Here is a 27,500-nt window from a genome sequence, read left to right as displayed (position 1 = left end):
GCTAAGTCCAAGGTCTGCTTAAGCTATTGATGTTATTACAATGTAGAACCCCTTTGAAATGTAGCTAAACTCAGCTGTGCTCTGGAGGACGTTGGTCCTACATATTTAACACGGGATCTGATCACACACACACTGGAGGTTTTGTCCTCCCTCGCCTTCCTGGACACTGACTTTTACTTGTTTTTGACTTGACTTGACTCTTTTGTTTTGGTTTCAATTTATTAGCAATTTATTGTTGCACCATAAAATCTGGGAACTTCTGAGAGAAAGAATTAAAAAAAGAAAGTTGACAGCCTCGCACATCATGACACTCAGTCTGTTGTATGAGCGGTATGTTTAAATTTGAAGTCTCCAAGCCCTGAGACAACCCTGATGACTGACTGTGGTTTATAAAATCTGTGTAGTTCCCCTTTAAATGAAGAGGGATGGCTCATGAATGACAACAGTGGAGAAAAGGCCCTCTCCTCAAGCCTCATGTGAATGGAGTGTTACAACTGCATGTATGAAACAAACACTGGAATACTGCAGTAAAGTGAATTAAAATGATTCCTCATGTGGAGAATAATGATTTTAATAAAACTTTAGTCTCTGTGTTAGGGTGGACGTGCTCTTGTGGTGGATGACGGATGATTCAGGGAACAACTAAACCACTCTCAACAAAATTCTGCACAACCCTGATGAGACGAGTGGAATAATTAGAGTCTTCCACACTTTCTGGCTCATTGCTGATAACCCTCTGCTTAACCACACACACACACACACACACACACACACAAAAGACAACACTGCAAATCAGCAGTGAGGAGGGGTGGGTCACACCTCATCTGCCTGGTTCTGGTGTATGAAGTGTTGTGTGGTGTGTCTGTGTCACGGAGTCAAACACACAGATCATCAGTGATGTGCAGTGAAAACATTTTGAGCCACTCCACTCCACATCGTCCAATCTTCCATGTCCTCATCTCCTGCCTTTTCTGCACCTCTGAGAGGGATTATTTTGGAAGATTCAGAAGCTATTTTTTCCTGCGCTCGTTGCTGAACAGACTGTTGAACAGATGCAGCGGTAACGCAGCACAAATGCAGGCTAAGTTGCATGAAAACTGTGAGAATTCATTCATCAGTAAACCGTATTCTCAAGCAGTCAGGACAAAGGTGACAACGACACTGATCTCACTCAAAGCCAAGTACGTATCGCACCTTGATGTGCCTCCTCTGCTCTTTCTTGGTCTATGGCTGCGTGTATACAGTACGTCTGCAAAGGTCTACTTGTTGCGAGTCAATTCATCCAAATGACAAAAAATATTTTCCCACTGCTTGTAGTTTCAGTTTTTCACACTTTAAAGAAATCTATCATCTGGGGTCACCTTAATAAAAAATGGTGTGAATGGTACTTTAATTGTATATTGGAACACGTCATTTGCTCAGTTGTTTAAATTGGGTCCTCTCCTGGTCTTCTCATGATCATATTCAAGACTCGATGCTCCCATGATACACAAAACATATGTGAACAAAAAAATGTGTGAGCAACATCCCAGCAGATTACATAAATAATGCTGTTTATAAAGGGATATGCATCCCTGTGCTGTAATAGCTTTGGGTCTAGAAGACTAATGGTTTAACTGATTCATGACTGCATCAGATTTTAAATCATTTTGGGATTAATGTGACATAGCACCTGGATTTGTCAGATATTTAGAGGAACCAGGTGGATCAACCTGATGCAGACATTCTAATATGGTCGATTTATTCAAAAAATAAACGTCCAGCAGCTTCTCAATCGAGAAATGTACTTTATGATCATATAAACTGCTTCATTCTGCTGATACACAGTATATGCTGTCCTTCATTGAAGGTTGTGCTGATGTGATGTTTCACTGACATCCCTTCACATAACCACTCTTCAACCCTTCCATTTCTTATTTAACAGCTGAAACATGAAATAACATCAGTATTTACTGTTTCACTGCTGTATCAAATATTCTGCTTCAAGCAAGCGTCCAGCCGTGAGGACAGTGGACTGGACGCGGCGTACTGCTGTTTCCATGTATCTGGGACTGGAAGCTGTCTTGACTTTTCTTCCTGGAGTTGACCTGCAGTGTTTCACCTTTTCACTCTCTACTTGTCAGTATACTTGTCAGTGTACTTTCTCTTTCTGCAGACCCTCACGTCTTCTCTTCTTACAGCCGACTTCTTGTTCTTGTTTCGTTCCTGTTGTGCTTTTGTTCTGCCTGTCCTCCTCGTCTCAAGTCTTCTTTTAACAGCACCTTCTCTGTGCATATTCTTCACATTAGAGAGCCTACATGTCCCTTCTCTCCCTCCCCCCTCATTCTCTGGCCCTCTTTCCCTTTCTCTCTCCCTCTTTCCCTTTCTCTCTCCCTCTTTCCTTTTGATCCTTGCTGCCTTTTTTCTCCAGCAGTGTTCAGTCTGATTTGATCTGTCAGTCTGCAGGGCTGCAACACCTCCATGCTTTCACCTAACACGAGCTGACGAAGCCTGCGGACATTTCACCACAGCGCATTTCCAGAGCCCAGTATGCTTTCTGGAGTCCTCATGTGTCCCAGATCACTGTCTCTACTACCATATCTCCACCATACTGCTGTCTCTTACAGTTTTTCACAGTCACCTTCACACTGACAGCGGTACCACATTTATTAGGCGTCGCAGAAAGACTTTTTCTTCTCATTGCTATTTCTAACTTTTCTCGATAATCCCTGCAGCAGTGGGCCTTGCTTTAGATTCAGAGATCCAGGGTGTTAAACTCACTTGTTCATTTTTTGTGTAATCTTTTGTAAGGGATTCAAACACCAATTTGCAATTCTCATTGACTGGATGATAACCAGTTTGCTGTGTTTATATGTTAAGGCAAATTATAGTCCTTTCTGTTATCACTGTCCCTCCTTTGCCACATGGAGAGGACACAGCAAAAATATCCATAAACAGACATCCATCAAATGTACCCAAACATGTTTGTCTGAGGGCTGCAGGGTGTGTACTTGACTTTTGAGATGACAGAAAAGACAGTGATTACAGTTAGTAAAATATCTGAATACTGTAATTTGATCAGAAAACACAAACCTCTGCTATCAGGGAAGATGTGATATGAGAGCGCACAGCTACTGTAAGTACAGTGGGTGAAGTCTGCAGACTGCGGTGGATGTTAGAGTGGCTAACCTGGGGCTTTGTTTCCAACCCATCTGATCCTCTCACTGCTTCTTTCTAGTTGCTGTGTTACCAAATCCAAGCGATTAACTGGATGAGGACAATACACAGTAATTATGGCCAAACCTGTGAAAGTAAGACCCTAGTTATCTTGTCAATTTTGGATGACTGTGGCTGACTTTGCACATGGGCACAAAGCCCTTTGTGTTATGCTTCTTATGTCTTCTCTGATGCTCCCAGGGTTTGGACCCAGACACGGAGTTGGATTGGCATAAGTCAGATTGGGCCTGGAGCTGTTTGTTATTTGTTGTTTACTGTTCTTACATGAAAAAGGATGATGTCAAGCAGAGTGCATCTGAAGGTAATGCTTGCTGTGTAATTGAATATTAATTAATTGGATGAGGACTGCATAAATATTCTGTATTAGATCATTCCTACGCGTCTGCACTCCATGGTATCAGGAGGAAAAACATGATATTAATGTTAGTCTACATATACTGGTGCCCCTGCTCAACACATCCCATCCCCGCTAAACTGTCTCTAAACCATATTGTTGTCACTAAAGCATATCTGAGGCACCCAGCAGACCCCCTGCAGTGAAGGCAACCCCAGCAGGGAGGAAAAGTCTGCTGACTCTGTCTTGCTTTTCTCTGTGTTTACCTCAATCATGGCAAACTCTTGTTTGTTTCAAAGCTGACTTTGTTTTGTGCTGTCAGACAGCAGGCTTCATACAGAGCAGCACAATACCTCCCGGCATCTGGCTACTGATCAAACAGCACAGCTCCAACTATCATCACGCTGCACTGTGTGCTAACTTCACTAATAAGCCGACAAGTGAGAAACTCCTCTTGATATTAAACAGAGCAGCCGGTTAGACGGAACATCCCTTCATCACCTTACTATGTCTGCACAGGGTAAGTGAACATTATACATCTTCTTCTGAGGGCAATAATACATCAGCACACAGCATGTTTCATGTACGGCTACACCAAGGGCCTTACTTATGAATGAATGGATGAAACATTTCTTGGCCTTGAGGGTCTTAACCAACAAAAAATGCATTTTGTATATGTTTAATATATTTAATTCCTCATGGAATTTGTATGAGATACAGCATGTTCATCGCATTGACTTGTATATGTTTATTGATTGCAGTCATTCATTCGTAACAGTCATTTCTTAACATAATGACATCGCCTCTGAAACTTGACATTCTGCATTTATTATCTGCCGAGCAAAAGCCAGCTCTGACAAAAGCTAGTCTAGACATCCAATTTTGCTGCTCAGTTATGGGTTATGAAAAGATTTTTTCTTTAAAATAGTGTAAAACCTATATGTTATGGTTCCCCTGCTTCTCTCAGAGCTCCAGAACAGCAACTACATGGAGCTTGAGAAGACATTGTTTTGTCAACCACATATGTGTAGATTGGGGTTTTTCTAAGTTTCCTGTCTCACCAAGTTGGTCTTGTAAAAAGAGCTGCTGGAGCTGTGTGACATCACTCACATCTTCACTTTAGTGAAACAAAATGTAATGTGAAGTCATCGTCGCCTTTTCTCTGCTTGCTTTCAAGACGAGTTCCTGGAACTTAATCTGGGCGCTGCTCAGGAGGAGGTACAGACACAGAGGCTGCCAGCATCTGACTGGTCAAGTGACTGGTCAAGCAGATCACCAAGACTTGACTACAACACACACAACGACAGGAAGCACCATTTTACGACTGCTTCTGTAACTAATGCTTCAAAAAAGACAAAGCAGAGAGCGAGACAGAGATGTCCATGTGCTCAGGAGTATGTGGGCATTCAAAAAGAGCTGGCACTGGCAGTTTTAGGGGGAAAAAATGAAACCAAACTCCAGAGGAGCAAACTGGAAAACTACAGAGGTACGACATGCTCAATGCTGTGCCTCCCCGAGCAGTGCCCTGGAGTCCAGGTGGGGGTCTTAAACTGGATCTCATTGTTGTCTGTCCTTTTTAACCCTCTGAACTCCAACAGCTTCTGGACATGTTTGGTTCTTGTCATATTTTTACTCACTGTGGGCTCTTTTTTCACTGAGTGAGATGGATATATGAGATGGAAATCACAGCTAGAAGGAGGGAGAACTCAAAAAATCCTTGATTATTACAAAAAACCCCACCACCACCAACAAAAACAGAATCTCCATATACAGCATTTTTCAAGGTGCCCATAAGTTTTAGAAATGCTGGAAAAAAATGGGGCCTCCACATGCCGTACATATTGAACTATTTATTTTTTGAGAACCTCTCTTGTCCTCTCCTCCAGGCTGCTGGCTCCTCCTCCTGCAGGAGTCATTCAAAGCTTGCCAGTCGCACTCAGAAGGGCAGAATTTCATGTTACTGACACCATCTGTTTAGTGCAAACGGTTAATTTTGGGTGACATTTCAAAAGAGGCATGCAGAACAAAATATCTCTATTTTAAGCTTAGGTTTGCTTACTTTTGCTGATGGAACATGATACGCTCAAGGACTATTGAAAGGTCAGATGATCACTCCTGTTTTTACATAAATGGTGTCATTTCTGTGTTTTTCTTTTTTTTTTTTTTTTTTTAAAACACGTCTTTCAAACCCACCGGTAGGTTTTTGCGGTTCAGAGGGATAAGGGCAAAACATTTGAAAAATTCAGTTCAAACACAAGAAACAAGTAAGTACCAACGATTTACAAGGTCCCTGAAGGTTCAAGCCTCAAGTCACAAGTTATTCAGTTTGTGCAGCGGAACAAGGCTCAAATGTCACCAGTGTTTCACTGAGGCCGGATGAGTAAACAATGATGACATATATGTTTTCCCTTTGAAATTAAATATAGAAATAAAAATGTGTTTCCAGCTTTCAGAAGTCATACATCCCCTGAAAGCAGCACAGACACCAATGAGACACAAACAATCTGTGTCAGTATTATGGAGAAGGAGGAAAAGCATTGAAACATAGAGCACTTAAAGTAAACTTGATAGGGATGTGCAACATAGAACACACACACACACACACACACACACACACACACACAGATACATATACAATGAGAGGATTAGGAGAGAGGGCTATGAACGGTGTGTTACTGACATTAACACATCCACTATGGGACTCATTACGTATACATACGTCTGCGTGTGAGGTTAGAAAAAACCTCTCCACCTTCCTGATATATTGACTTCACATTGCACATTCTGTCTTTGTGCCTCTCCTGCCATTTTCTTCCTGTCAGCTCTCTGCCTCTCTGTCCTGAATGTGTACTGCACAGCACAGTCGCTGGGCCACAAACACATCATTATCAACACGACTCTTTACAGTTTGGAGGAGCGAAAATATAACACTGTAACAATTTTAGATATTCCATTATTGTGACAGTGTGAGGAAACACAGCTGCAGCGACGGCGCTTTCACTGCTCCACAGCAATTCACAACTCTGACGCACATCCAAAGTTGCCTAAAATATATGTTCTACAGTTCTGCAGTACGATGTGTTCAGTGTACTCTGCACTGCCATTGTGATCTGAAGTTTTAAAGCAATTTTCACTTGTTATTTTTATTCGGACCACTGTTGGGCGCTAAAGTTGAAAATCTTCAAATTCTGCACATAGTGGCATTAAAGCTGTATTACTCTTGTTTAATTTCCTCTATTACTTGTAGGCAGAACATCACGAACATTACATACAGACATGGAGCAACAATAGCATTCACTTAGAGTGATGTTTCTGGCCCCCGAGTGAGTGGAAGTTCAATACACACTTTCTGTAGCTCTGGTTTGGTCTCTTGAGAACAATATCAGCCTTTAGCTGCTACATGCTGCACTATTTTCACCAGCTAATGTGTTCTGTGTTCTCTGGTTTGGTGTTTGGCATATCACGACTTTCTTGATGAAAACAGCTGCCTGCTGCTGGAAATCTGTTTGAAGGGAGTGACAACTTAACAGTGAATGTGTGGATCATAGAGCCAAAACAGCAAGACAGCCTCAAAAGAGTTAAGTGACACTCTGGGCTCATCTCTACGAGTGACACCACTGACTTACTATTAATATAAAAATACTGATTAGTGTCACTTCAAAGGCAGCTGGTGGACAGCAGCCACTGTGGCCACAATGAAAACTCCAGAATTGTGCGAAAGTGAAGGCTACAGAATGGTGTACCAGTGGAACAAGTAGAGAAGAGTCACAAAGTGTGAACAGTTAAGTTTGGTAATGTGAGCTAACATTAGCCGCAGTGTGTTGAATCAAAAACCAAGAGTGCGTTTTTGTGTGTCAATCTTCATGTGTAAGCTATGTATTAAAGGGGAGACGACACAGAATTCTTTCACACACTCAGCAGAAGTCATGGGCAAAATGGGTGAAGAGTGATTAACTTCAGCATCAGTTCATATTAATCCAGTTCAGGAAAGAACACACATGACTGATGAGTGTCTTTCAAACTAATCAGGGGAATTTGATGTGGTACCATATGGGACATTTTCCACTTGGGAGGCAGTGGCACAGCTCTTACCTTGCCAATGTACTGGTAGTCACTGCCTGTGTACTCCTCCTGCAGGAAAAACTGGTTCCACATCCAGCCTCGTCGAACTCGCTTGAGCAGCTTCTCTCCTCTGATCGCTGCTTCGGTTCCCTCTCCATCTACGGTCTCAATCATTCGTCCACTCAAAGACAAAGCGTCCAGGGACAGGTGAAGACAGAGAACACATACAACGCCCAGGAAGATAGTCCTCATTTTTCTAGTGGAGGTGGAGGATGTACAGGTCACAAATGCTTTATCTTCCCAGCTGGACCACCCTGAACTGGGAGATGAGTCTATCAGTCATAGTCCTTCAGGTTTTGACTGACTGGGTAAAGCAGCTGTAAAGGAAGCAGAGAGACAGCAGTGAGTAGGATACAGGGCTGGGCCAAACAGTGCAACAACGAGGTCCACAATTAATTGTGAGGGCTGTTTATGGATTTCTTGGCACCTGAACTGCTTGATGTAGGAGTGCAGAATTTTCATCTTATTGATTCGGAAACGTATGCAAATCAAGTTATGGCAAACAAAAAGAACACAGCAGAAACAAACAGCCTCCTAATCATCATATACACTCGCAGCACAGTGGTCTTAGAGGGAGGTCACTGGAATTACTTTCCCTTTGCAACTCATGTCTGATGCCTTTTCAGGTTCATCAAAAGAGCATCAAACGGCCCAACCTGAAAACACAGTCGTCTTATGTGCGCTCAGTGAAATGCAGCCTGTTATTCACCCTGACTTTAAAGTGCAGATGTGAGAAGTGCAGCTGATTGCACATTCTGCTGATTTATGAAGATTTGTGAGACTTTAAACAAAACCAAATAAAATACACACATACATTAATAAATTCAACATCTTTCTCCTGAGGTAGAAGCCATGGCTGATGTGAAACAGTATTTTCATTCACTAATTCATTTGGTCAGTCCTACTTTGCAGGTGTCTGGAGTGTTTTTAAGCTTCCACCAGTGAATCTCAACACTTCCTGCAGATGATGATGATGATGATGATGATGATGATGCACTGAAATACTGTGGAAGTCCAATGTCTTCTACTAGTTTGTTGTTTATCAATTGCTGTTAAGCTATCATCAGTGAAACACTTTCACTGACGGCAGAGCCAACAGCAATCAAAACAATGCAATGACACCATTCTGTTGTACTGATGGGATTAGTGTGGTTGAAGTGTACAGTTATACTACAGAGACAACAGACAGGAAGTGTTGAGTGTGCATCAATGGCACCCAGCTTCAACAGAAAATTAAAATGAGACCAGACCAGATCAGACAACAGTCAGGCTTATGCTAAAAAGTATTTATAAAACAGGCAAAATTAGAATTAAAGGTGTTTGAAATCAAAGACTGGCTCTCTCTGCAGCTGAGCTGAATCAAGACTTGTCCATCATTTGGATTTCTGAGGTCCTGATAGTTTCATTACTTCCCGTGTGGTAATGAAGCCGAAGTGTTATGGTGTGGATACATTTGGGCTCCTTACTTTGGTGTACACACGTGACCAAAATGGGAATAAAGCAGATTTATTCTGTGAGCAACACTATAGGACAACTTTGCATTCACTGCACCGCGTGTGGTTGAAGAGCATAATGAACAGTACTATGATTCAGTCATTTCACTGACAAAGTGCCTGCTCATTACATTAGACAATTCAGGAGCAAATGTTATATGCTTCATGATCCCAGATCCCCAACAGCGACAGTAAATCAAAGAGCCCGAGCACAGCGGATGAAAGCGTGAGACCTCACATGCACACGCGACTCTAGACAGAGAGACGAGTTCTCTAAAGCTCAGAAACGGACCCAACATTTTCTACGCATTCACATAGTCAGCTGAATCTTCTTTTTTTTTCTCCCATGACAACGCTGAATATTCCCATTTACCACGGTTGTCTCTCCGTAAACAAAGATTTATTTTTGCCTGGCACAAAGAGGACGGCACATAAATGCACTCAGTGCTCCCACTGCTCAGCCGTACAGTCATTAGTAACACATGGAGAAAGATGTTTAACAAAAAGCAATATAGTCAGACTATCATTTCAAATTAACACAACAAAGGCAGAAATCCAGTGAAAAGAGCTCAGAGAGGCTGCAGCAACAGCACAGCACTACTGAAACCAGTGAGAAGGTACTGACAAGGTTAAGAAATATGAAAGATAAATGGCATGTAATTCTCACTATCTGACTGCTGAAGGCTAAGGCTGGAAAAGGCCTTTTATCAAGATGTGTGTTTATGAGAGGACTGAATTATTCACGAATGAATGGACTTTGACTAGTGCTAGGTGTAATGATGAAGGTAATGCAGCAGACACCTCTGTTCTCTACTTTCTGTCTCTCATTCTTTAAGCTTCTGCTGTCCTTCACATCCATCTGGCCTTATGAGCTGAGTTTGAAGACCTTTCTCTTTAAAGCTGTGCTGACTGAGGATTAAATGATGATGTGTAAGGTGAACTGCTTGGAAGGATGAACCCGCAGAGAAGTATCACTAACTCTGCAGTTCTCCTCAGTCCTACGGAGCATTTAAGCCTCTTTTAGCTCAGTGTTTTGGTTGGTTGGCCGGTCACACACTGCCTGTCCAGCACCAAACAGTGCACGGGCAAAGTTAGCCACGAACGTGGGAACAAAGTGGAGCATCCAGCAGCTAGTTTTTAGCCTTGAAGCATGAGATATCTTACATAAGCCTCCTCATAAATGGAACTCAGGACTATGGAGATGCCACATGGAAACCACATGAACTGTGATTAGTTTGATTAAAATGTGCCCACTTTGGCGCTTATTTAAGAAACTTACTAAGAAAAACTTAAGAACCTTAGGACCTCTTGCTGCTAGCTGCTAGCCTGAGCAGACAGCAAGGCAGGACTTGCACTCTGTGTGACACTGTGAGCAAGCTTCATAAAGCTTAATATTAGCCTCCTGAGAAGACAAGTTCTAGAGAAACACGGGCTCCTCACCAGGAATTTTGTTTCGGCTTGGTTTTTCAGAGTGTGGCTTTTAGTAAAACTGCGTTGACTTAAGAGAAATTGGCTCGACTTCCTTTGCAAATACTGCAGGGATTGATTAAATTTACTTTAATCTATGTGATTGCAAGATAAGGAGCATCTGGAGAGACTGATTAGTGCTTGATCACTACAATATGAGTGACAGATTTTTTTTGTCCAACATTACATCTGTTGACACATTTCATTTGGTTTGAATTCGATCCAAATGTAAATGTTTAATCTTAAATTTTACCAGTTAAATCTAGATTCTGACTCATTTAATCCTTATTGGTTTATCCAGCCAGAAAAGTTTAAGCTTGATTTACACATTCTCTCTTTCTCTTTCATCTCTCCTTTAAACCTGTTCCTCATTTCTGCCTCGTTTCCAATCTGTTCACAGGAAGTAATGCCATTTTAGCACTGTTGTGACCTGGCTGTCTGTAGTCTGTAGTTGGTGAACAGATTACAGAATGGTTAAGGTACATATAAATATTCCCTCCACACAGAGAGCACATCTTTTCTCTCTGCATGCATCGTTCCAGTAAGACAAATTGTCTTGGCTTTAAATAAACATTTCGCCTGAAAATCAGATTGACCACTGACTTAGTGGCCTTGGCCTCTGAAAAACATTTCCTAAAAACTGTCTTTGTGCACTTAAAAACTGCACCGGATCAATAAATCCATACGCATTCACATTGAAGGATCTAGAAGGAATGCTTACACAGCAATTACGAGAGTGAAAGGAAATGTGCTTTTATCTTCCCACACAGAGCTCTGTCAGGGTCTTGCTGCAACAAGCAAAAATAATGTTCTTTTTTTATATGAGCTACTTTCCATACAAATGTAACTCATTGCATTCTGGAGACATGGCACGGCAGTGCTAAGTTCACACCAGAGCAATGTCACCTTTTAGGACTGAGAAAGATTTTTGGACAATAAAAAGACACAATGAACTGATTGATTCAAATGACTGTGACAAATAAAATAATTCTGTTCATTGTGCACTGGCCTTGTAGAGCACAATCTGAACCATAATGCACCACCCCAGTTCACGTTTGCAGCACTAGGGTGCAGCCCTGATATGCAACAGTGATTTTCAACCATCAGCCATCAAAACATGACTGTGTTGGTTGAAGCAGCGCGATTCCCACATGGCAACGAAACCACCTTCGTCTGATCAGTTAAAGCATACCCCCAGAATTATTCTCATGTTCTGTGTTGTAAATATATTAAAATCTTGACATGATTGAATTGAACAGAGCCATGTTTAGTTAATGCTCTTTAAGTAAATTATTGATGCTGCTGAAGCCCTGAACTGATAAATCACAAAGTATTCTCACTCATTCTTTCCTGTCGCTCACCCTTTCTTGTCTCTATCTTGCTAATGTTTCCTCTCCCTTTCTCTGGGTGTACTGCATTAGTCCCATTTAGTTGGTGCTTTATGAAAAGGCTTTAATTGAATCAGGTGGAGAACACACAGGAGACTGATTGATTCTGGTTGGACGCCTTCGCTCGCTTTTTAACGAGCCACACCGCTCCATTATGGTGCAGCGAAAGAGGCCGAGGCCTTCAAGTTTTCCAGTTCAAAGGGATTTCCCCCATCGCCTAGTTATTCTAGCGTGCATTTGAGTGTGCCAAGTCACCAAGTACTGTTAAAGCACTGCTGTACTGGCCCAAGTCCAAGCCTTCAAGAAGCCAGCACGAACATCACAGCAGATGATGATTCATTTTCAATTCAGTCATTTTTGTTTAGCAACATAACTCACAGATGACAAAAACAGCCACCTATGACACGTGTCTCTCTCCAGTATCTTAGTTATTTTTGCAAAAGGTGTTTGTGTATTAAATTTTCAGCAGCCCAACAGCAGACGCCTGCATCTGCAGCGCCTGACAGGAAAGCCTTGACATACAGCTTTCGTGAAATGCTTTTACTATGATATTTCCCTTTCAAAAATAAACATTTCAAGAGTTGACTGTTGTAGAGCACCTCGCCACTGCTTTTGCACATCTTGGCCACGTTACTAAATATCACATATATTTTACATTAGCACACAGAAACAAGAATTCTGTATCTGTCATTCCAGGTATCCGAGGATTTTCATTCATCATTTCACAGTGGAATGAAAATCAACCTCACAACCTCTTGATGAGTTAGGTAATCCATCACACTGTTGTTGCTTTTTCTTTTTACATCATTTCTGTTAAGTACAATGAATAAACTGACCTTGGCTTTCCAACAATGATGCACATTAGTGCAGTCCGTAGGCTGGGCAATGGTGCCTTTTTAAACATGTTGCTGTGCAAATGTCAGTGGAACACAAATAAGGGTCATTTATATTTTGAGCTTAAAAATGATGTTCACAAATAATTTCACAGCCTGCAGTCGCATAGAAAAAAAATTTATGCACATATCTGAGAGTGGAGTAAATAATAAAACAGAAGTTTTGTAGCTGTGTAAATATTTTGTGAAAAGTTTTATGCACACTGATGTAATGTGCACATGTGTGAAAAAGCTTTGTGGCTGTAGAAACAGTTTTTGTGTGTATAACTACACTTCTTGCACGGTTTTCTTCAGCGGTGAGGTTTCACAAAGTTGGAGAGACAGACATGAATTTTCGAGTGCAACACTGAAGTTACAAGCCATAGGAATGAGTTTTGATTCTGTTTTGATGCCTGAGCTGACCAGCCAATCAGTACGTTGCTCACTAACCATCCAATCAGAGGAAAGCGAACCGTCCACTTCCTTCCAAAGTACTAATGAGCTGTATTTGCCTCCATACTCTTAAAAAAGTTATTTCAATCTATCAGTAAGGGGTTATTAATTACGTTCATTTAAATCAAGTCTATTTTAAGAAATGTCATATCTGAAATATAAAAGCATGTTAAAAAAAAATGTTTAGCCTAAATTATACTGCATGACCTTCACAAGACATGACCTGGCATTCAGAACAGCTATGCAAGTGAAGGCAGCACGGCTCAAGTCGGGCTGAGATTAAAATGTTCTTTCAAAAGTCTTCATTAAAATCCTCCCTGTAAATAAATGTCTATGCTCTAAATACTACACAGGCAGGGGTCTCAAAAAGATCAGATCCGAAAAAGGCTGGAAGCCTCGGCCATCATGTCACATGTCTGCATTACAAGCATGTGGTACCTAAAATGTATTGAGACACTGATTTTTTTTGTAGTTTCCAAACAGACTCCCTGCTGTGGCATTACACCACATAACAGCAGTGTGTGCATGAACACGTTGGGGAGAAATCTTAGGATTGCCATATTTTTCCAGCTAAGGCAACCAAGTGAGTGACACATTCGTCTAATCTGGTGTTGGACGCTTCCATGGAAGTAGAGAACAGAAAAGGACTAAATCTTTTCAATTGTGTTATGTTGAGACTGCACAATTACAAACACAATAACCAGTTCACAGCTGCAGGAGAGCTCCGCACATCACATACGAGTCTCTGCAGGCTGCAGCAACACAATACAGCTACAATTCTGTGACCTTTTCAAGTAAACTCTACCATCCACAAGCAAAAGTCGGAAAAACTGAAAGTTGTGGATGGTACTAACAGTGATTCCATTTCCTCCTGTTTTTCCTGACCCCTCTGTTCAGGTACATAGCACACTGACCCAGGACTTCAAGCTGGAGCTAGAAACACTGCAGTTTGTTGACTGGTAAACAGAATCATCATTTCTTGCGCATCTTTCTTTCTTCGTGAGCTGTTTTTTCCGGCAGTATTTTTCCTCGTTGCCTGCAGCCTTTTCTCACACAAAGCTTGTCTCCTAGTTGCAATAAACAGCCACGCACGGAGAAGAAAGAACACGAAACATTCAATGTCCTCCATTCTGTCCTGTCTTCCTTTGTTTACACTGTTGCATTAGATATGATGTGACGCTACTAATGTGGCTGACGTGGCCATTACCGTGTGGTAACAACCCTGCATACGTTCAACTGAACTGTCTGCAGGTCCTCCATTTAACTACATGTAGGTGTGGGTTAGGCACGCGTTTCAAGAGTACTATAGCAAAAGTGTTTGGCAGACAGAGCTGATATGCCCAGATCAGTAGTCAGGCTGTTATTAAAGCAGTCAGGATTCATACAACAGTCTCACCCAGTTTAGAACAGCAGCACAGGCCAACATGATATTTCCTCTCCAATCTCCCCTCCTTTGTCTTTACAAACAGTGATAAATGCTCATGACCTTCTGGTGACAATCACAGCTCCACTCCTCCTCTGTCGCCTTCATCTCCTCCTTCTCCTGATGCATGGCTGTGTATGTGTGTGTGCCAGTGCACGTGTGTGTGTGTGTGTGTGTGTGTGTGTGTGTGTGTGTGTGTGTGTGTATGTATGTGTTGCCACCTTGCAGACAGCCACTGAGACCTCTGACAACTCCCAGAGGACCAATTAGAGGTGAAAAAAGGAGAATGTCAGCCACTGAGCAGCTTGTGTGTGTGTTTGTGTGTGCGTGTGTGTGTGTGCCTGTGTGTGCATGTTTGTGTGCGTGTGTGTGCGTGTGTGAGCGAGACAAGTACAAACCCAGCCACCCTTTTCCATCAGAATAGACCAGCCATCTGAAGGCAGCCAACAGCATCCACACCGCCTGTCCAGTTTTAACTCACACACACTGGCTGTCTCTCCCTCAAACACACACACGCACACACACACACGCACGCACACACACACACACACACACACACACACACACAGCCGTCAGATAGTCCAGTCCCCGGTCCTTGGGAGTGTGAAGTCTCATTATGAATAAACCATAAACGAGGTGCAGAAGCTGCACCTTGACTTTAGACACTTGACTAGTTTTTAAAGAGTGAACTTTTTCAGCAACTTTTTTGTGATCCACCTGACATTGCCATGAATCATTCTCTTTAACATAGACCAGACACCAGTGGCACGGCGTCATTTTCTTATTCAGTCACTGAAGCGGTCAGCTGGGCAGCCACAGTCAATACGCGCATGTCTTCCTAATCCACTTACGAGTCAGCCAGTCTGTCACTCAGTCGTCTTGTTAGATATTGAGTCTGAATGCAGAAAGATCCCAGCCAGTCAGTAACCCAGTTTCTGGCTTGGTGTATGTAAACATCATAACTGGGTTATGATTATGCCAAACCCAGATAACTCTCATTTAAAATCAGTCACATTGGCATGGACACATGGTTCTGCTCGATTGGAGTCCTCATGTTGGTGCGCTCTGATATCAACTCAATATTACTTCTACTGTTACCACTGAGAGGAATGTTTCTCCTGTGAGCAAAATATGCCATGATACAGTAAATATTCTGGATAATCAATCGAGAAATGAGTGTTGGACAGAATAACCAGGAAGTAATGTCTGTTTTTGTCTGCTTCAGAAAACTAATAATGCCACCCATGAAAGCACTTTGTCAGCTTGAAGTAAAAATCCATCAAATGGAGACGAAGACACTCACTTTTGGACAGTGTTTCCTTGAGAGAATTTATGGACTTGTGCTTTTTGAAGTGCTTGTATGAAGAATTTAAAAAGAGCTTGAAAGAGAGAAGGAAAAAGAGAAAAAGGTCAAACCGTGTCAACATACACGCCTCTGCATACCTGTCCATGAGGGTACAGCACGGTCTGCAGATGGGCTTTTGAACGCAGCCCCACTATCCCCCATCTACCCATTTCTGACATCATAAAGGATTGGGGGAGGTGGTTTCAGACACTGTTCAATGATCCAACAAGCACTTCTGTCCCCTTAAGGGTTTACAGACATGCTAGCATGGCGCTCGATGAAAAGTCAGGGGATTCATCCTGAGACCATGGAAGGCTGCTGCAAATGTCATGGAAATCCATGCAAGACTTGTCCAGACTTCACTCTGGACCTGAGCGGTGGACGGAAGGAGCAACTGACCGAGCGACAAACTGCTGTGGCTAAAAGACGAGACTGACTGCATTTAAGTCAGATTGCGGTATGTGGACTGTTTGCTGGAATTCCACAGCATGCCCTCCAGCATTCTGTATTCATCATGTTTCTCGTCAATGAAAGAAACTTTTCAACCGAATGCCAGAGATGCAGATTTCTAACTTTAGGAGTTTTACTTCATTCACTGTAGGTGAAATGTGAAGACTGAGGATAAAGTCTCCTGCTCTGCTTGGACTTCACACATACATAGAATAGCTGCTACGTTAACACTGAGGCCACACTTTCCTTGTCTCTTGACCGTATATTTAGTTACTGGAGTGAAGCCAGTGATGTTTCTGTTACAGTGATGTTTCTGTTACAGTAGCTTTGCTTTGGGTTGGAGTTTCTGCTCCGTGTAACAGGGATTTTATCTCGATGTAATGCTGGACATCTGATGTCAGCCTGGTCTTGCTTTGGGTGAAAATGACTTCTTTTTGAACGTCTCTCTGGTGCGTGAGCCGTGCTGCCCCCTGAGGAACTCAGCTGCAGTTTGGCCTGGACCAATTTTCAGCACTTGATCATGAAAACAATCTGGGCCTAAACTGTTCCCTCAGTTGCTTTGACACTGTTATGAACAAGAGTACAGTATTTTTCAAAATAAGTCCTTCAGAGTTCAACACTGTCGAAATGTCTGACAAAATTCTGTCAACTAGTTTGACATATAAATGACTGGATCCCATGAAAAGACCAGAAGTATACAATATAGCATTAGCCTTGATTAAAGCCGGTGAAGTGCAACTCTTTAGAAGATGTTGGGCCCTTCTATAGTTAAGCTAAATAAGATAACTGAAAGAGATTGCTGCTGTGTGGATTTTGATACATTTTGCAGAATAAACTCTATTTTCATTAACTCTAGTCTCAGCTTCACATGACACTGAGCTGTAGTTTAAGATGGGACAGTTCAGTTAACCTGAACAGACTGCTGACTCATAGCTACAACTATAACTAGCCACCAGTCTCATTTGGCTGGTTGTTAATTTACCATGTAAATAGCAATTATTAATGCTGATATAAAACACTTTCTTTGAGCAAATCAGATGTATTAATAAGACCATAGTTCGCAGACAATCTATGTAAAGCTACGTAATGATTCCATAATAGAAAAAACAGCAGTAAAGTTCCAATCAGTGGTGAAAAGATCACCTCCCAGTGAAGGCAGGACATTTACTTTGGTTGTTTGGTTGAGACAGCAAACTCAAATGCTGAAATGCTATCAGCTGTTGACATTTATCCTTGTGCACAAACCAGTGACCTCCAATGCAGCTGGCAAAGGGGATATTACATCACATTAAAGCCCCATTAAAAGTGAGTCAGTACTGGCCCGGCAAGGTAAAAGGGAGATGCTACGTGCCATTTACTGATTTATTCATGGAAATATTGATTGCTATTGATTGTGTTTCTCTCATGGACACACAGCCACAGAGCTACAGCAAAGCTGCTTTTGTACTCGTGGTGAATTTGGACATATGCCCATTTATTTTTACAGCTAAAACAAGAAAAGAAGGAGAGGGAAAAGCCACAGCATGTCACACACGACACCAGACTTGACGGGTCAATTTCATACAAATACTGAGGAATTGATTCATTTTCTATTGTTACTATATCAATAATATATATAATATAATAACTGTGTGGTGGATTGAAGTCAGGCTTGCAACGCTCAGCATGAATGCCTTTTACAGCTTCATGTAAAATCAAAAATAAATGCTGATCCTGATGAATACAAATGAATGAGGTACGTACAGGGCGAGAAGCATTTTCTGAGCATTGCACCAGCAATGTCAGCTACTCAGCATTCATCGTGCCCAGGTAGTCTGCTTGTCATCCACCAAGACAGGCTTTACAGCGCTTTGTTACAAAGCGCCGATCAATAATATAAACACATCAACAGACACACACAGAGGAGCAATGATCTTTGTGTATGACGGACAGCTGGGGTGTGTTGACAGTTTGTGGTCCACAGGCCATCACAGCGCACCCTCACTGTGTTCTCAACACTCCTGCTGTGATCAAAACTCTCATTATCATCACCCCGCTCTCTGATGCTTCACAATACAACAAAGAATTCAAAATCAACACATCAGTCCTCTCTTTTTTAAAAAAGTAACCACTTCAATAAGCTGGGGAGGGCACTGCAAATGCCCTACTGCAACTCTCATGGGTCCACATTAGTTTAAATCGTGCGGTCTCATTACACTTAGTGAACAAAGAGGTTTCACATGAAAATAACATAATGGGTCCACGAAACTGACAGAAATACATTTTCGAGCTCAGGATGTGTCTCCTTGACACTGATTTGCCAAAGAGGCAAAGCAAGAAAGTTCAAGTGGGGACATATGATAAATACATTTCCCTGAATCTCTAAAACTGAACCTGAACTATAACCATGACCACAGTCAAGTGGTGGTGTAGATATGAAGCTTCAGCTGTCTCAGAGTCCCCTCTTTTCAGTGCCTTTTCCATTGCTGAGCCATGTCAGGGGATACTTCCTTTTAGTCTTATGGTTAGTTGTGATGACAAACACCAGCAATCCCACGAACAACAAGCCATAATGAACATAACTGATTTGGCTTCAGACTGCTGAAGACTCATATTAACTTCAGCTGATCTTCAGTGGATTTTATCCTTTAACTTGGGTTAAGGATAAGTCAGATACCATATTTGCGTGTCTTAACTAAATCTAAACATTAGCTAGCATTTTTCCATTGCAAACACATGATAATGGCATCGTGTCTCAGTCACTGTGAATAAATTAACATGAGCACAGAGCTCTAACCTCAGAATACAACAGTCAGATGTTCCATTTTAAAAGGCAAAAGAAGCCGAGCCAAGCTTTCATTGGTACTGGAGTAGATCAAAATCATACTAAACCAGCTCTATTCTTTAAAGCTGTAACTGCTGTTGGCTCAGGTAATAGCTGAGAACCACGGTCAGCGAGTGTTTTCCTCCATCGGCCACAAGAGACAGCGCTGAGGCCATTCCAGCGGCACTAGAAAACTGGCAAAGAACCATCGACAGATGAGAAGATGTATTGGAAGTAACAGTGTAAACACTATATTTCTCTTTTACAAAATTACAGCCTCCAAACATTAGGTTGCTTTGGCAAATGTGTGTTGGCTTAACATCCTCACCTCCAAAAAAGAGCAGCGCACAGCAGCTTCACCACACTTTCAATGGAAGCATCCAGACGGGGCTGTCTGACCTACAGATGCAATTTAATCAGCAGCTCTGTGTTCATGCGGGGTGTAACCCATAAACCACTCTGTTCACAAAGGGCCAGACTGTGCTCTTATGAACTGAGTCAATGTGAAACACCTTAGAATACTCAAATGTTGGTTTTCTTTACAAACTTTTTTACAGACATACTGTAAAGAGATGTAGACACATTGTAAAGGATCACTGGAGTATAACTGTGGGACACCTAGTTTGTTATTTATCTAAACAATGGATACAAAACACTGTTTATCCATAGGATAGAATACAGCTACAGTTCACTTTACAGTTCCTAGTTCAGAGTAAAAAGAAGGGGCTTCTCTTGTCCTCCCTCTACCGCTTAATTCTCTGGGAATATGAAGTTGTGTGCACAGCACAGACTAAATGTATCATTAATTACTTTTGACACATCAGAGTGTAGAAGGAACTCAGTGCTCCCTTCAGTGCTGCCTCACATTGGAAAATACAATTGCCAACTTCAAAGCAATATCAAGATGGTGTTGAAGTCTCATTTGTGTTGCGCTGAAGGTACTTTCTGCTAAACTCTGCAGCACTGATACAGGTTGAATGTGCCTCAGAAATGGCCACTGTTGCTTTCACTGACCTAGAAAAACAGTGCTTTAAATGAGGGGAAAATGACAAACTTGACTGTATTTGTAAAATCTCACATAAAAAGTTACAAAGCAGCAAATTAAACTGCCTTCACCCATTTGATGTCGCTGGGTGGAGGGAGAAAGAGAAAATCGTCTCATTGTTTTTAGCAGTGAAACTTGTAACTATCGCATCAACACAGCATCAAAGCACACGGAGATAATCTGAGTAAAGGGCACGCTGGTCATTTATATTCACTGGCTTTTTAATGATATTGTTGTGGCTACTATGCTTTGCCCTCTGTCACTGATTCTTTACTACAGTATTAATATTAATAAATGAGTTTACTTTCCACAATTACAAGTAATGCAACTAATCTGTGTTAATGTTATATAACAGGATAACAGAATCATGTCAAGAAATGGCTTTATAACCATTGTAATTCCACTGAATACATGCGCACAGCTTATGGAAAGTGGAACATTTTACAGCTGTGCAATGCATAAGTCACACATGTCGTGTTCCAACAGATAGTTCCAAACACTGAGTCGTTCCACGCTGAACCCCACTCATTCTCAGTGTTTCCCAAGCACGCTGGCTGATCAGCTGATGAAATGACTGCATTTGTTGCCATTTTAGTTCATTAGCTGACCTCTCATGAATACAGTCAGTGGTGGTATTTTATGTAGCCAGTTAATGTGTATCATAAGATAATAGCTAGATTCAAATTACAGTTAGTTAACGTGAGCAACACTAGATGCCATAACCAGATGGTAGTTGGTCCACATTTTACCTCAATATAATTGTAGTTTTTGTTGTTCGACTGGCATACATATTTTATGTTTGGTTATCAGATTTGGTGTTACATTTAGGAACACTTACCTGCAACCGCAGCACAACACCTAACTACAATGACTGGTAGCGAGCTCAACCAGAAAGCATGGCTAGCTTGTATCTAGCAAAGTTGTTTCTTGGTTAATTCAGTCATTGTACACATCATTCATTCATTAGTGCATCGGTGACAGGTGATAAGATCAGCAGCATAAATGTAGATGACCACAGTGAGAACAAAGTGTAACTGCAGAAAGCTAAGTGCGTAATATATTTTTCTGTTGAAGAGCTGACATGTGAAGCCACGGGAGGCTGACTTTGGTGACCTCACAAGCCGGTTATCTACAAAGGAGCCAAAAAGAAACAACATCACGCCAACGTCCAAATACGTGTGGACCTAACTGCAGGTGTGTACTCTCACGTCTGTGATCTCAAACTCATGAAAATGTTTGAGAAACATTAGCTTTCAGTGTGTATTTATGTCCTTCAATGTAATAACCTTTTCCCTGTTTCCTCTGTCTTCACCTCCCCCAGTTCTCTCCAGCAGCAAGAGGCTAAACTCGACTCAAGGCCTGGTCTCCTCTGAGGTCTGTGACACGGTCTGCTTCTGCTCAGCGGAATATTCTCACCTAAAAACTCTGAGTCTGTGATGTGTGTGATGTGTGGAGCAGTGATCATCCAGTGAAGTTTATTGAGCGCTCACAGTCAGGTGTCCACATCTCCTTTTCTTCCTACTGTTGTGGTGGAAGAATATAACGGCTATTTTGAACACTTATGCCTTCTTTCTGCCATCTTTCTCTCCCTGTAGGAGATCGGACAAGTTTCTTTGAAGATTGCCCATTCAAGTAAAAACGGATCTGCCCTCTCCCTCAATAGATTATATAACCAAATGTTTTACTGAATGTAATGGTTTGTCTTATTTATTTTGGAGTATTGACCAAACCGACAGCTGGCATTGATTGAGATTCACTTGTTGCGCATGTTTATGTGAAAGTCTTAACATTAATGTGAGTAATTATGACCAAAGGAGCACGAGACATGAAAACAGACGATGTGCTCAGATCAGCTTTTTAATCAAAAGTAGCCACACCACAGTGTAGAAATATTCTGTTAGATGTAAAAGTCCTGCATTTAATTTTGCTTAAGTAAAAATACTTAAGTATTCGCTTCAAAATATACTCACAGTACAAAACAGTAGCACTCATTATGCACAATGGCCCATGTCAGAATAATGTATATTATACTAATGAATTCTGAGTATTGATGGATTAATATAATCATCTGGGGATCATCTTACCCATAATATGGCATCATCATTAATGTGTTGATTATATTTTCTATTAGGAATCTCAACCTGCAAAATAACTTTGTAACTAAGGAAGTTACAAATGTAATGGTGTAAAAAGTATTTGTCTCTGAAATGCAGCTGTGTTGAAATAGAAACGAAGTAAAGTTCAAGTACCTCAAAACTGTACAGCACGATTAGTTACTTTCCACCACTTCTGTAAACAGTCTATGTTACAGCAGCAGTCTCCCTCCAAAATTAAACACAGAAAAACTGATTAATGCTGTGTCTCTGCTGTCTCTGAGACAAGTCATACTGACATCCAGCTCCATGTCCAGAAGCCATCCTCCATGTTTGGTTTGTATGCCTGTGTTTGTGGTGGTGTTTATCCCTGGATGCTCTGACATCTACAGGCTCCTGACTGCCAAACATCATTGTGTTCACAACAAAACAGAAACCAAACTACAAGGAAGCCTCTTCCATTAAAAAGATGGCTGTCAAGTTTTGGAAAGATAGCTACAACAATGATGCAGCAAGACTTTTTAAAGCAAATGTAAAGATACAAGCTGTGGCTGCATGGCATTCTTTACTGCTGAGGCAACTGGCTGGAGGATTCAAGACCTCAGCCTCTTCTCCCACAGACCACAACATGCATGATGACTGAATGTTGGTAATAACAAGGGCACAATTTTACGGACATTGAATTTGGCTGAGTCCATTCTAAATCCTGGCCACTTTTCCAAAAGTAACAGGTCTGCAACCTGTTGTAGAAAATAGTCATGGTTCATTGACTCAGATGGAAATGCCTCAGTTACTCAACACAACAGACATCTGACAGAATTTCAAATGTTTGAAAGTACTGGAAAAATATAAACATTTGGTGATGTTACTGTTGAACAAATGGTAATCGTGGTAGCTTAACACAAACTGATAACTGTGAAGTTGTAAATGTTGATCCACAAGGGGGCAGCAAAGCCTCTCACCTGGTAGCCTCTAACAGTGAAAGGGTTACTGAAAAACTGTTATGAATAAAAGGTATTCTTAAAAAAACATTCTTAGTTACTTCTAAAACAAATGGTTGAAATCAAGACATGTGGACCTTTAATACAGGATTAGAATGCATGATGGGGAATAGAAGTGTCTCCTTTAACTGTGACCTTTCAAATATTTCAAGCAAAGTTCAGCTGTCAAATGCGACAGTCTCCTTCATTGCTCCCTACAGACGCATTTCGAAATGTGCAAGAGGCTGAGATGCATCTATGCAGCAGTTTGAATTGCTTACAGCAACATCATATTACCATATTGCATAATTTCCAATTTTGGAAACAACAAAAGTTGAACTACACTACAGCGAGGAGAAACTATATCAACAACAGATCAAATGGCTCTATGTGAAGTGTAAGGGGCCCACAGAAAATTGTCACCTGACTCTGCAGCCTTACAGAACCTTTTAGCTTCTTTTACATTTGCGTTTTGGTTCACGATCACATAATTCTACTCTCGTCAACCATGTTTCCAGGCAGCTGTTTACAGTGAGAAGGCTCAGACAGACAGACATAGTTAGAGACTAGCTGGTGAATATAGTAGAGCATTTAGCAGCTAACAATACATTATTTTCTCTGAGAATTGGTGGAGACCAAAGCAGAGATAAAAGGAGAGTGAATATTGGACTTACACTGATCAGGTTGACACAAAGATGACACAAATGAATGCTTGTGTTTCTCCTGTGTGTGATGGATGCTAATTAAGTAACTGTTTGCAAACATGATAGTCACAACAACTTTATAAGTACAAGCTGTAATATCACTCTGCAGTACTGCAAACACTCTGTTATAATTAAGTTTCAAATTTTACTTAAGTAAAACTATAAAAGTGTTAGCAGCAAAAAGCACTTAAAGTGTCAAAAGTCGTCATCAGGCAGCAGAATGGCCCCCTTGGCCCCTCACTGTAATGCCACCATACTCTGATTTATTACTACAACGTTCCTATTGATGTAGCTGGTCGAGGTGGAGCGAATTTAACTACTATTCTTTACGTGTGCTATTATTCGGAAGTTCACCTCTTAACAATATAACATTTTAGAAACTCACTTGAAGTTTTCTGTGTAAAATTTTCATCAGAAGTAACTACTAACTAAAGCTGTATCATTTCATATTTCTCTGTGAAATGTAGTGGAGTAGAGGTAAGCAGTATCAAAATTGTGCTCAAGTACACTATTTGAATAGATGTAGTTAGTTACTTTTCACCACTGTAACAATGACTATACACAAGTATTCCTGTGCGATGGTAACTCACAGTCAGTCAAATACAAATGGAAATCTGGTAGCTTTGAATGGCTTTAATAACCATCTTGCCCATTTAGCTCACCCTACCTAGAACCACTGTTCATCCACCAAACCACATCACCATGAGGAGTTCAGGCCAGGTTTGTGGGTCACTCAGTGATTCAGGAAATCAATGAATTGTTGTTGGGCTTGCTGTAGTGTCAGAAACCAGAATCATTCAACTGTCACTGGTGCCTTGTTTCAAGACAGCTAATGGTCATTAGGATGTGTACGGACCTGATTTTTGTTTGTTTGTTTTTAGTGTCTCTACTTGAAGCACACAGAATGACATCATTAGCATCATCTTAAAAACCTGCTGACCTTCAATTTCCCGCCCTTGGTATAGACCATGTAGTGGGTCGGGGGGTGGGGCTGAACATGTAAAAGCTCTCAACCATGTATGTGTCAGTAAAATGACCTACATATATGGTATTTAGTTGAGTAGTTTGGACAATACAGAGTAAATTGTTATTAAGATCTTTACTGTATGACAGCCAGGCTTTGATGTGAATGGCACATAAACATTTGATCTAAAGCTCTGAGCTCTTCAGCATTAGACTGAGGACATCTACAAGCAAGCTTTTAGTGGAGTGTAACGGTTCACAGAAACTGACAAAGCACACAACAGGGCATGTACATTGTGGGTCATGTAATCCCTGCCCCCTATGCTTGACCCCAACACAGACACACACACACACTGCACTCACTGGGTGACCCATTCCCAGCAATTACCAAGTCCCAACCAGCCTAATCCCCCGTGCAACCTGAGCTGCTTTAATCTTCACAAAAGGGAGATAATAGATGTTGAAATGTGTGTATGCACGTACCCGTGTGTGTGTGTGTGTGTGTGTGTGTGTGTGTGATGTGTTTGGTTTTGCTATCCATCCAAGACTCCATCCAGTTAAAGTTTTACATGTTTGCAGAGTTTAAAGGGTGTTTATTTTGTCTCAGTCTGTATATTTGGTTTAGATATGAAAGCAGGAAGGTCCTCAGAAGGATACATTGTGTGTGTGTGTGTGTGTGTGTGTGTGTGTGTGTGTGTGTGTGTGTGTGTGTGTGTTTGTGAGAGCTCTGATGATTGTTGCCATGTGCATCAACAACAATTAGTGATGGATAGTGTTGTTGGTACCAGATGGTCCTTTAGGATTTACAATGTTATGTAAGCACAGAGAGGGCTTGGGGAGGGAGGTCAGCAGGACTAAGGAAGATGAGAGACCTGACACATCATGAGCAGCTTTTATCACACACCAGCAGACCCAGAACACAGCAGGAGACAGTCTGGAAAATCATTGACCTGAAATCCTGTAAGGTGACATCACAGTGCCTTCCTTTGGTGGAGTGGAAGAGGACACTTTCTCTGGACAGAGGATGGACCAGACCATGAACCTGACCAGCAGCTCAAAGCCCATAGAAATATTTGGTATTTTTGCTTGATAGGTGACTTAACAATACAAACTTGAACAACTAATCAACTAATAGTTAAGGTAACAGATTTTACTCAAAAGTGCTCCCAGATCAGTGGCCAGACCAACACCAGAATGAAACAGCAGCTGAAATCTACCTGGTCTCAAATAGTAGAGCATGTGGAAATTTACATGAAGATCGAGTAAGAAAATGCTTGTAAACACGAGAATCTTTAAGATTTGGTCTGAACGGCATCAATAACAACATTTCAGACTCAAATGAAATTGCTTCAGAGTTGCAGAAGATGTGAGCAATGCTGTTGCTTAGAGTGCAGTTGATGCTGGGTTTTGAGATGCCAAAATCTGAGAAACAAAATCAGTCTGATGATGCAATCCCGGACAATGTTGATCTTTTTCAGTAAATAACACAAACGTTTTTGATTAGAATCCCTGAATGTCGGTTCTCAGAGAATTGTGACCATGATCCGTATGGAGCAGAGCATTTTAGTCTCTCTACAGACTCTTACAGTTTGTTTAAAAAGTTATTGTTTAAACACATTTAAACTTTAAACACATAATTTAAATTTGACCATATGATCTTAGTGAGGCTAATTCCCCCTAAAATAATAATATATCACCTTTGATGTCATGTAGCTTATATATCTTTTTATATTTAGTTTAGAATTTGAACAGGAAAATGACATAAAGACATAAAACCAATGATCGGTTCATCTTTACAATCAAGACTCAGCAGCTGTCAGTGCTGAAAGGAAAATATTCAAAACAAAAACTGAATCAAATTGTGAACTTAAAAATTGAAAGTCAAATCGATTAGTGTGTTTGGAGAATCGTGACGCCCCTAGTACACAAAATGTCTGCGAGGCTGATTCTTCAGTGGGGCATCTGTCCCTCATGAATGATGCTGGCTTATGTAACAGCTCAAAACAAATACAGAAGTAGTGTTTTCAGAGGGATGCTCCTAATCACTGGGTGTCACATTTTCTACACGCCATTCATACACTCTTTTCCAGTTCTACTTTTCATGCTCTGCTGTTGCAACTGTTGCTTGTGTTTACATAATGTTTATATAACCCCTATTCTTATTTTTATCTTACTTTTCCTTGCTCTGGACTCACAGTAGTGGTAATAGCTGCTGCAGCAATCTCTTGCAGGGATCATTAAAGACACATTTGCTGATTTTGTTACAGTTACCCTAAATAATTAAGATTTCCATACAGCTCAGCGCTAAAGCTCCAAAACTTAACTTGGAACTGGAGATATATGGGCACC

The 27,500-nt window shown here is 41.2% G+C and overlaps 1 protein-coding gene across 1 annotated transcript in view; it reads right to left on the bottom strand.

Annotated features, from left to right (window-relative positions):
- The window catches only part of LOC143329365 (cadherin-6-like), an 81,368-nt gene that overhangs the window by 41,135 nt on the left and 12,733 nt on the right, over positions 1-27,500 (bottom strand). Inside the window, exon 2 of the mRNA XM_076745215.1 lies at positions 7,643-7,989. Coding sequence (XP_076601330.1) covers positions 7,643-7,864 — 222 coding nt within the window. The 5' untranslated portion in view covers positions 7,865-7,989. The remainder of the gene's footprint in view (positions 1-7,642; positions 7,990-27,500) is intronic.

This window comes from Chaetodon auriga, chromosome 12, assembly GCF_051107435.1.
Source record: "Chaetodon auriga isolate fChaAug3 chromosome 12, fChaAug3.hap1, whole genome shotgun sequence".
NCBI lineage: Eukaryota > Metazoa > Chordata > Actinopteri > Chaetodontiformes > Chaetodontidae > Chaetodon > Chaetodon auriga.
This window is presented reverse-complemented; position numbering and strand designations above follow the sequence as displayed.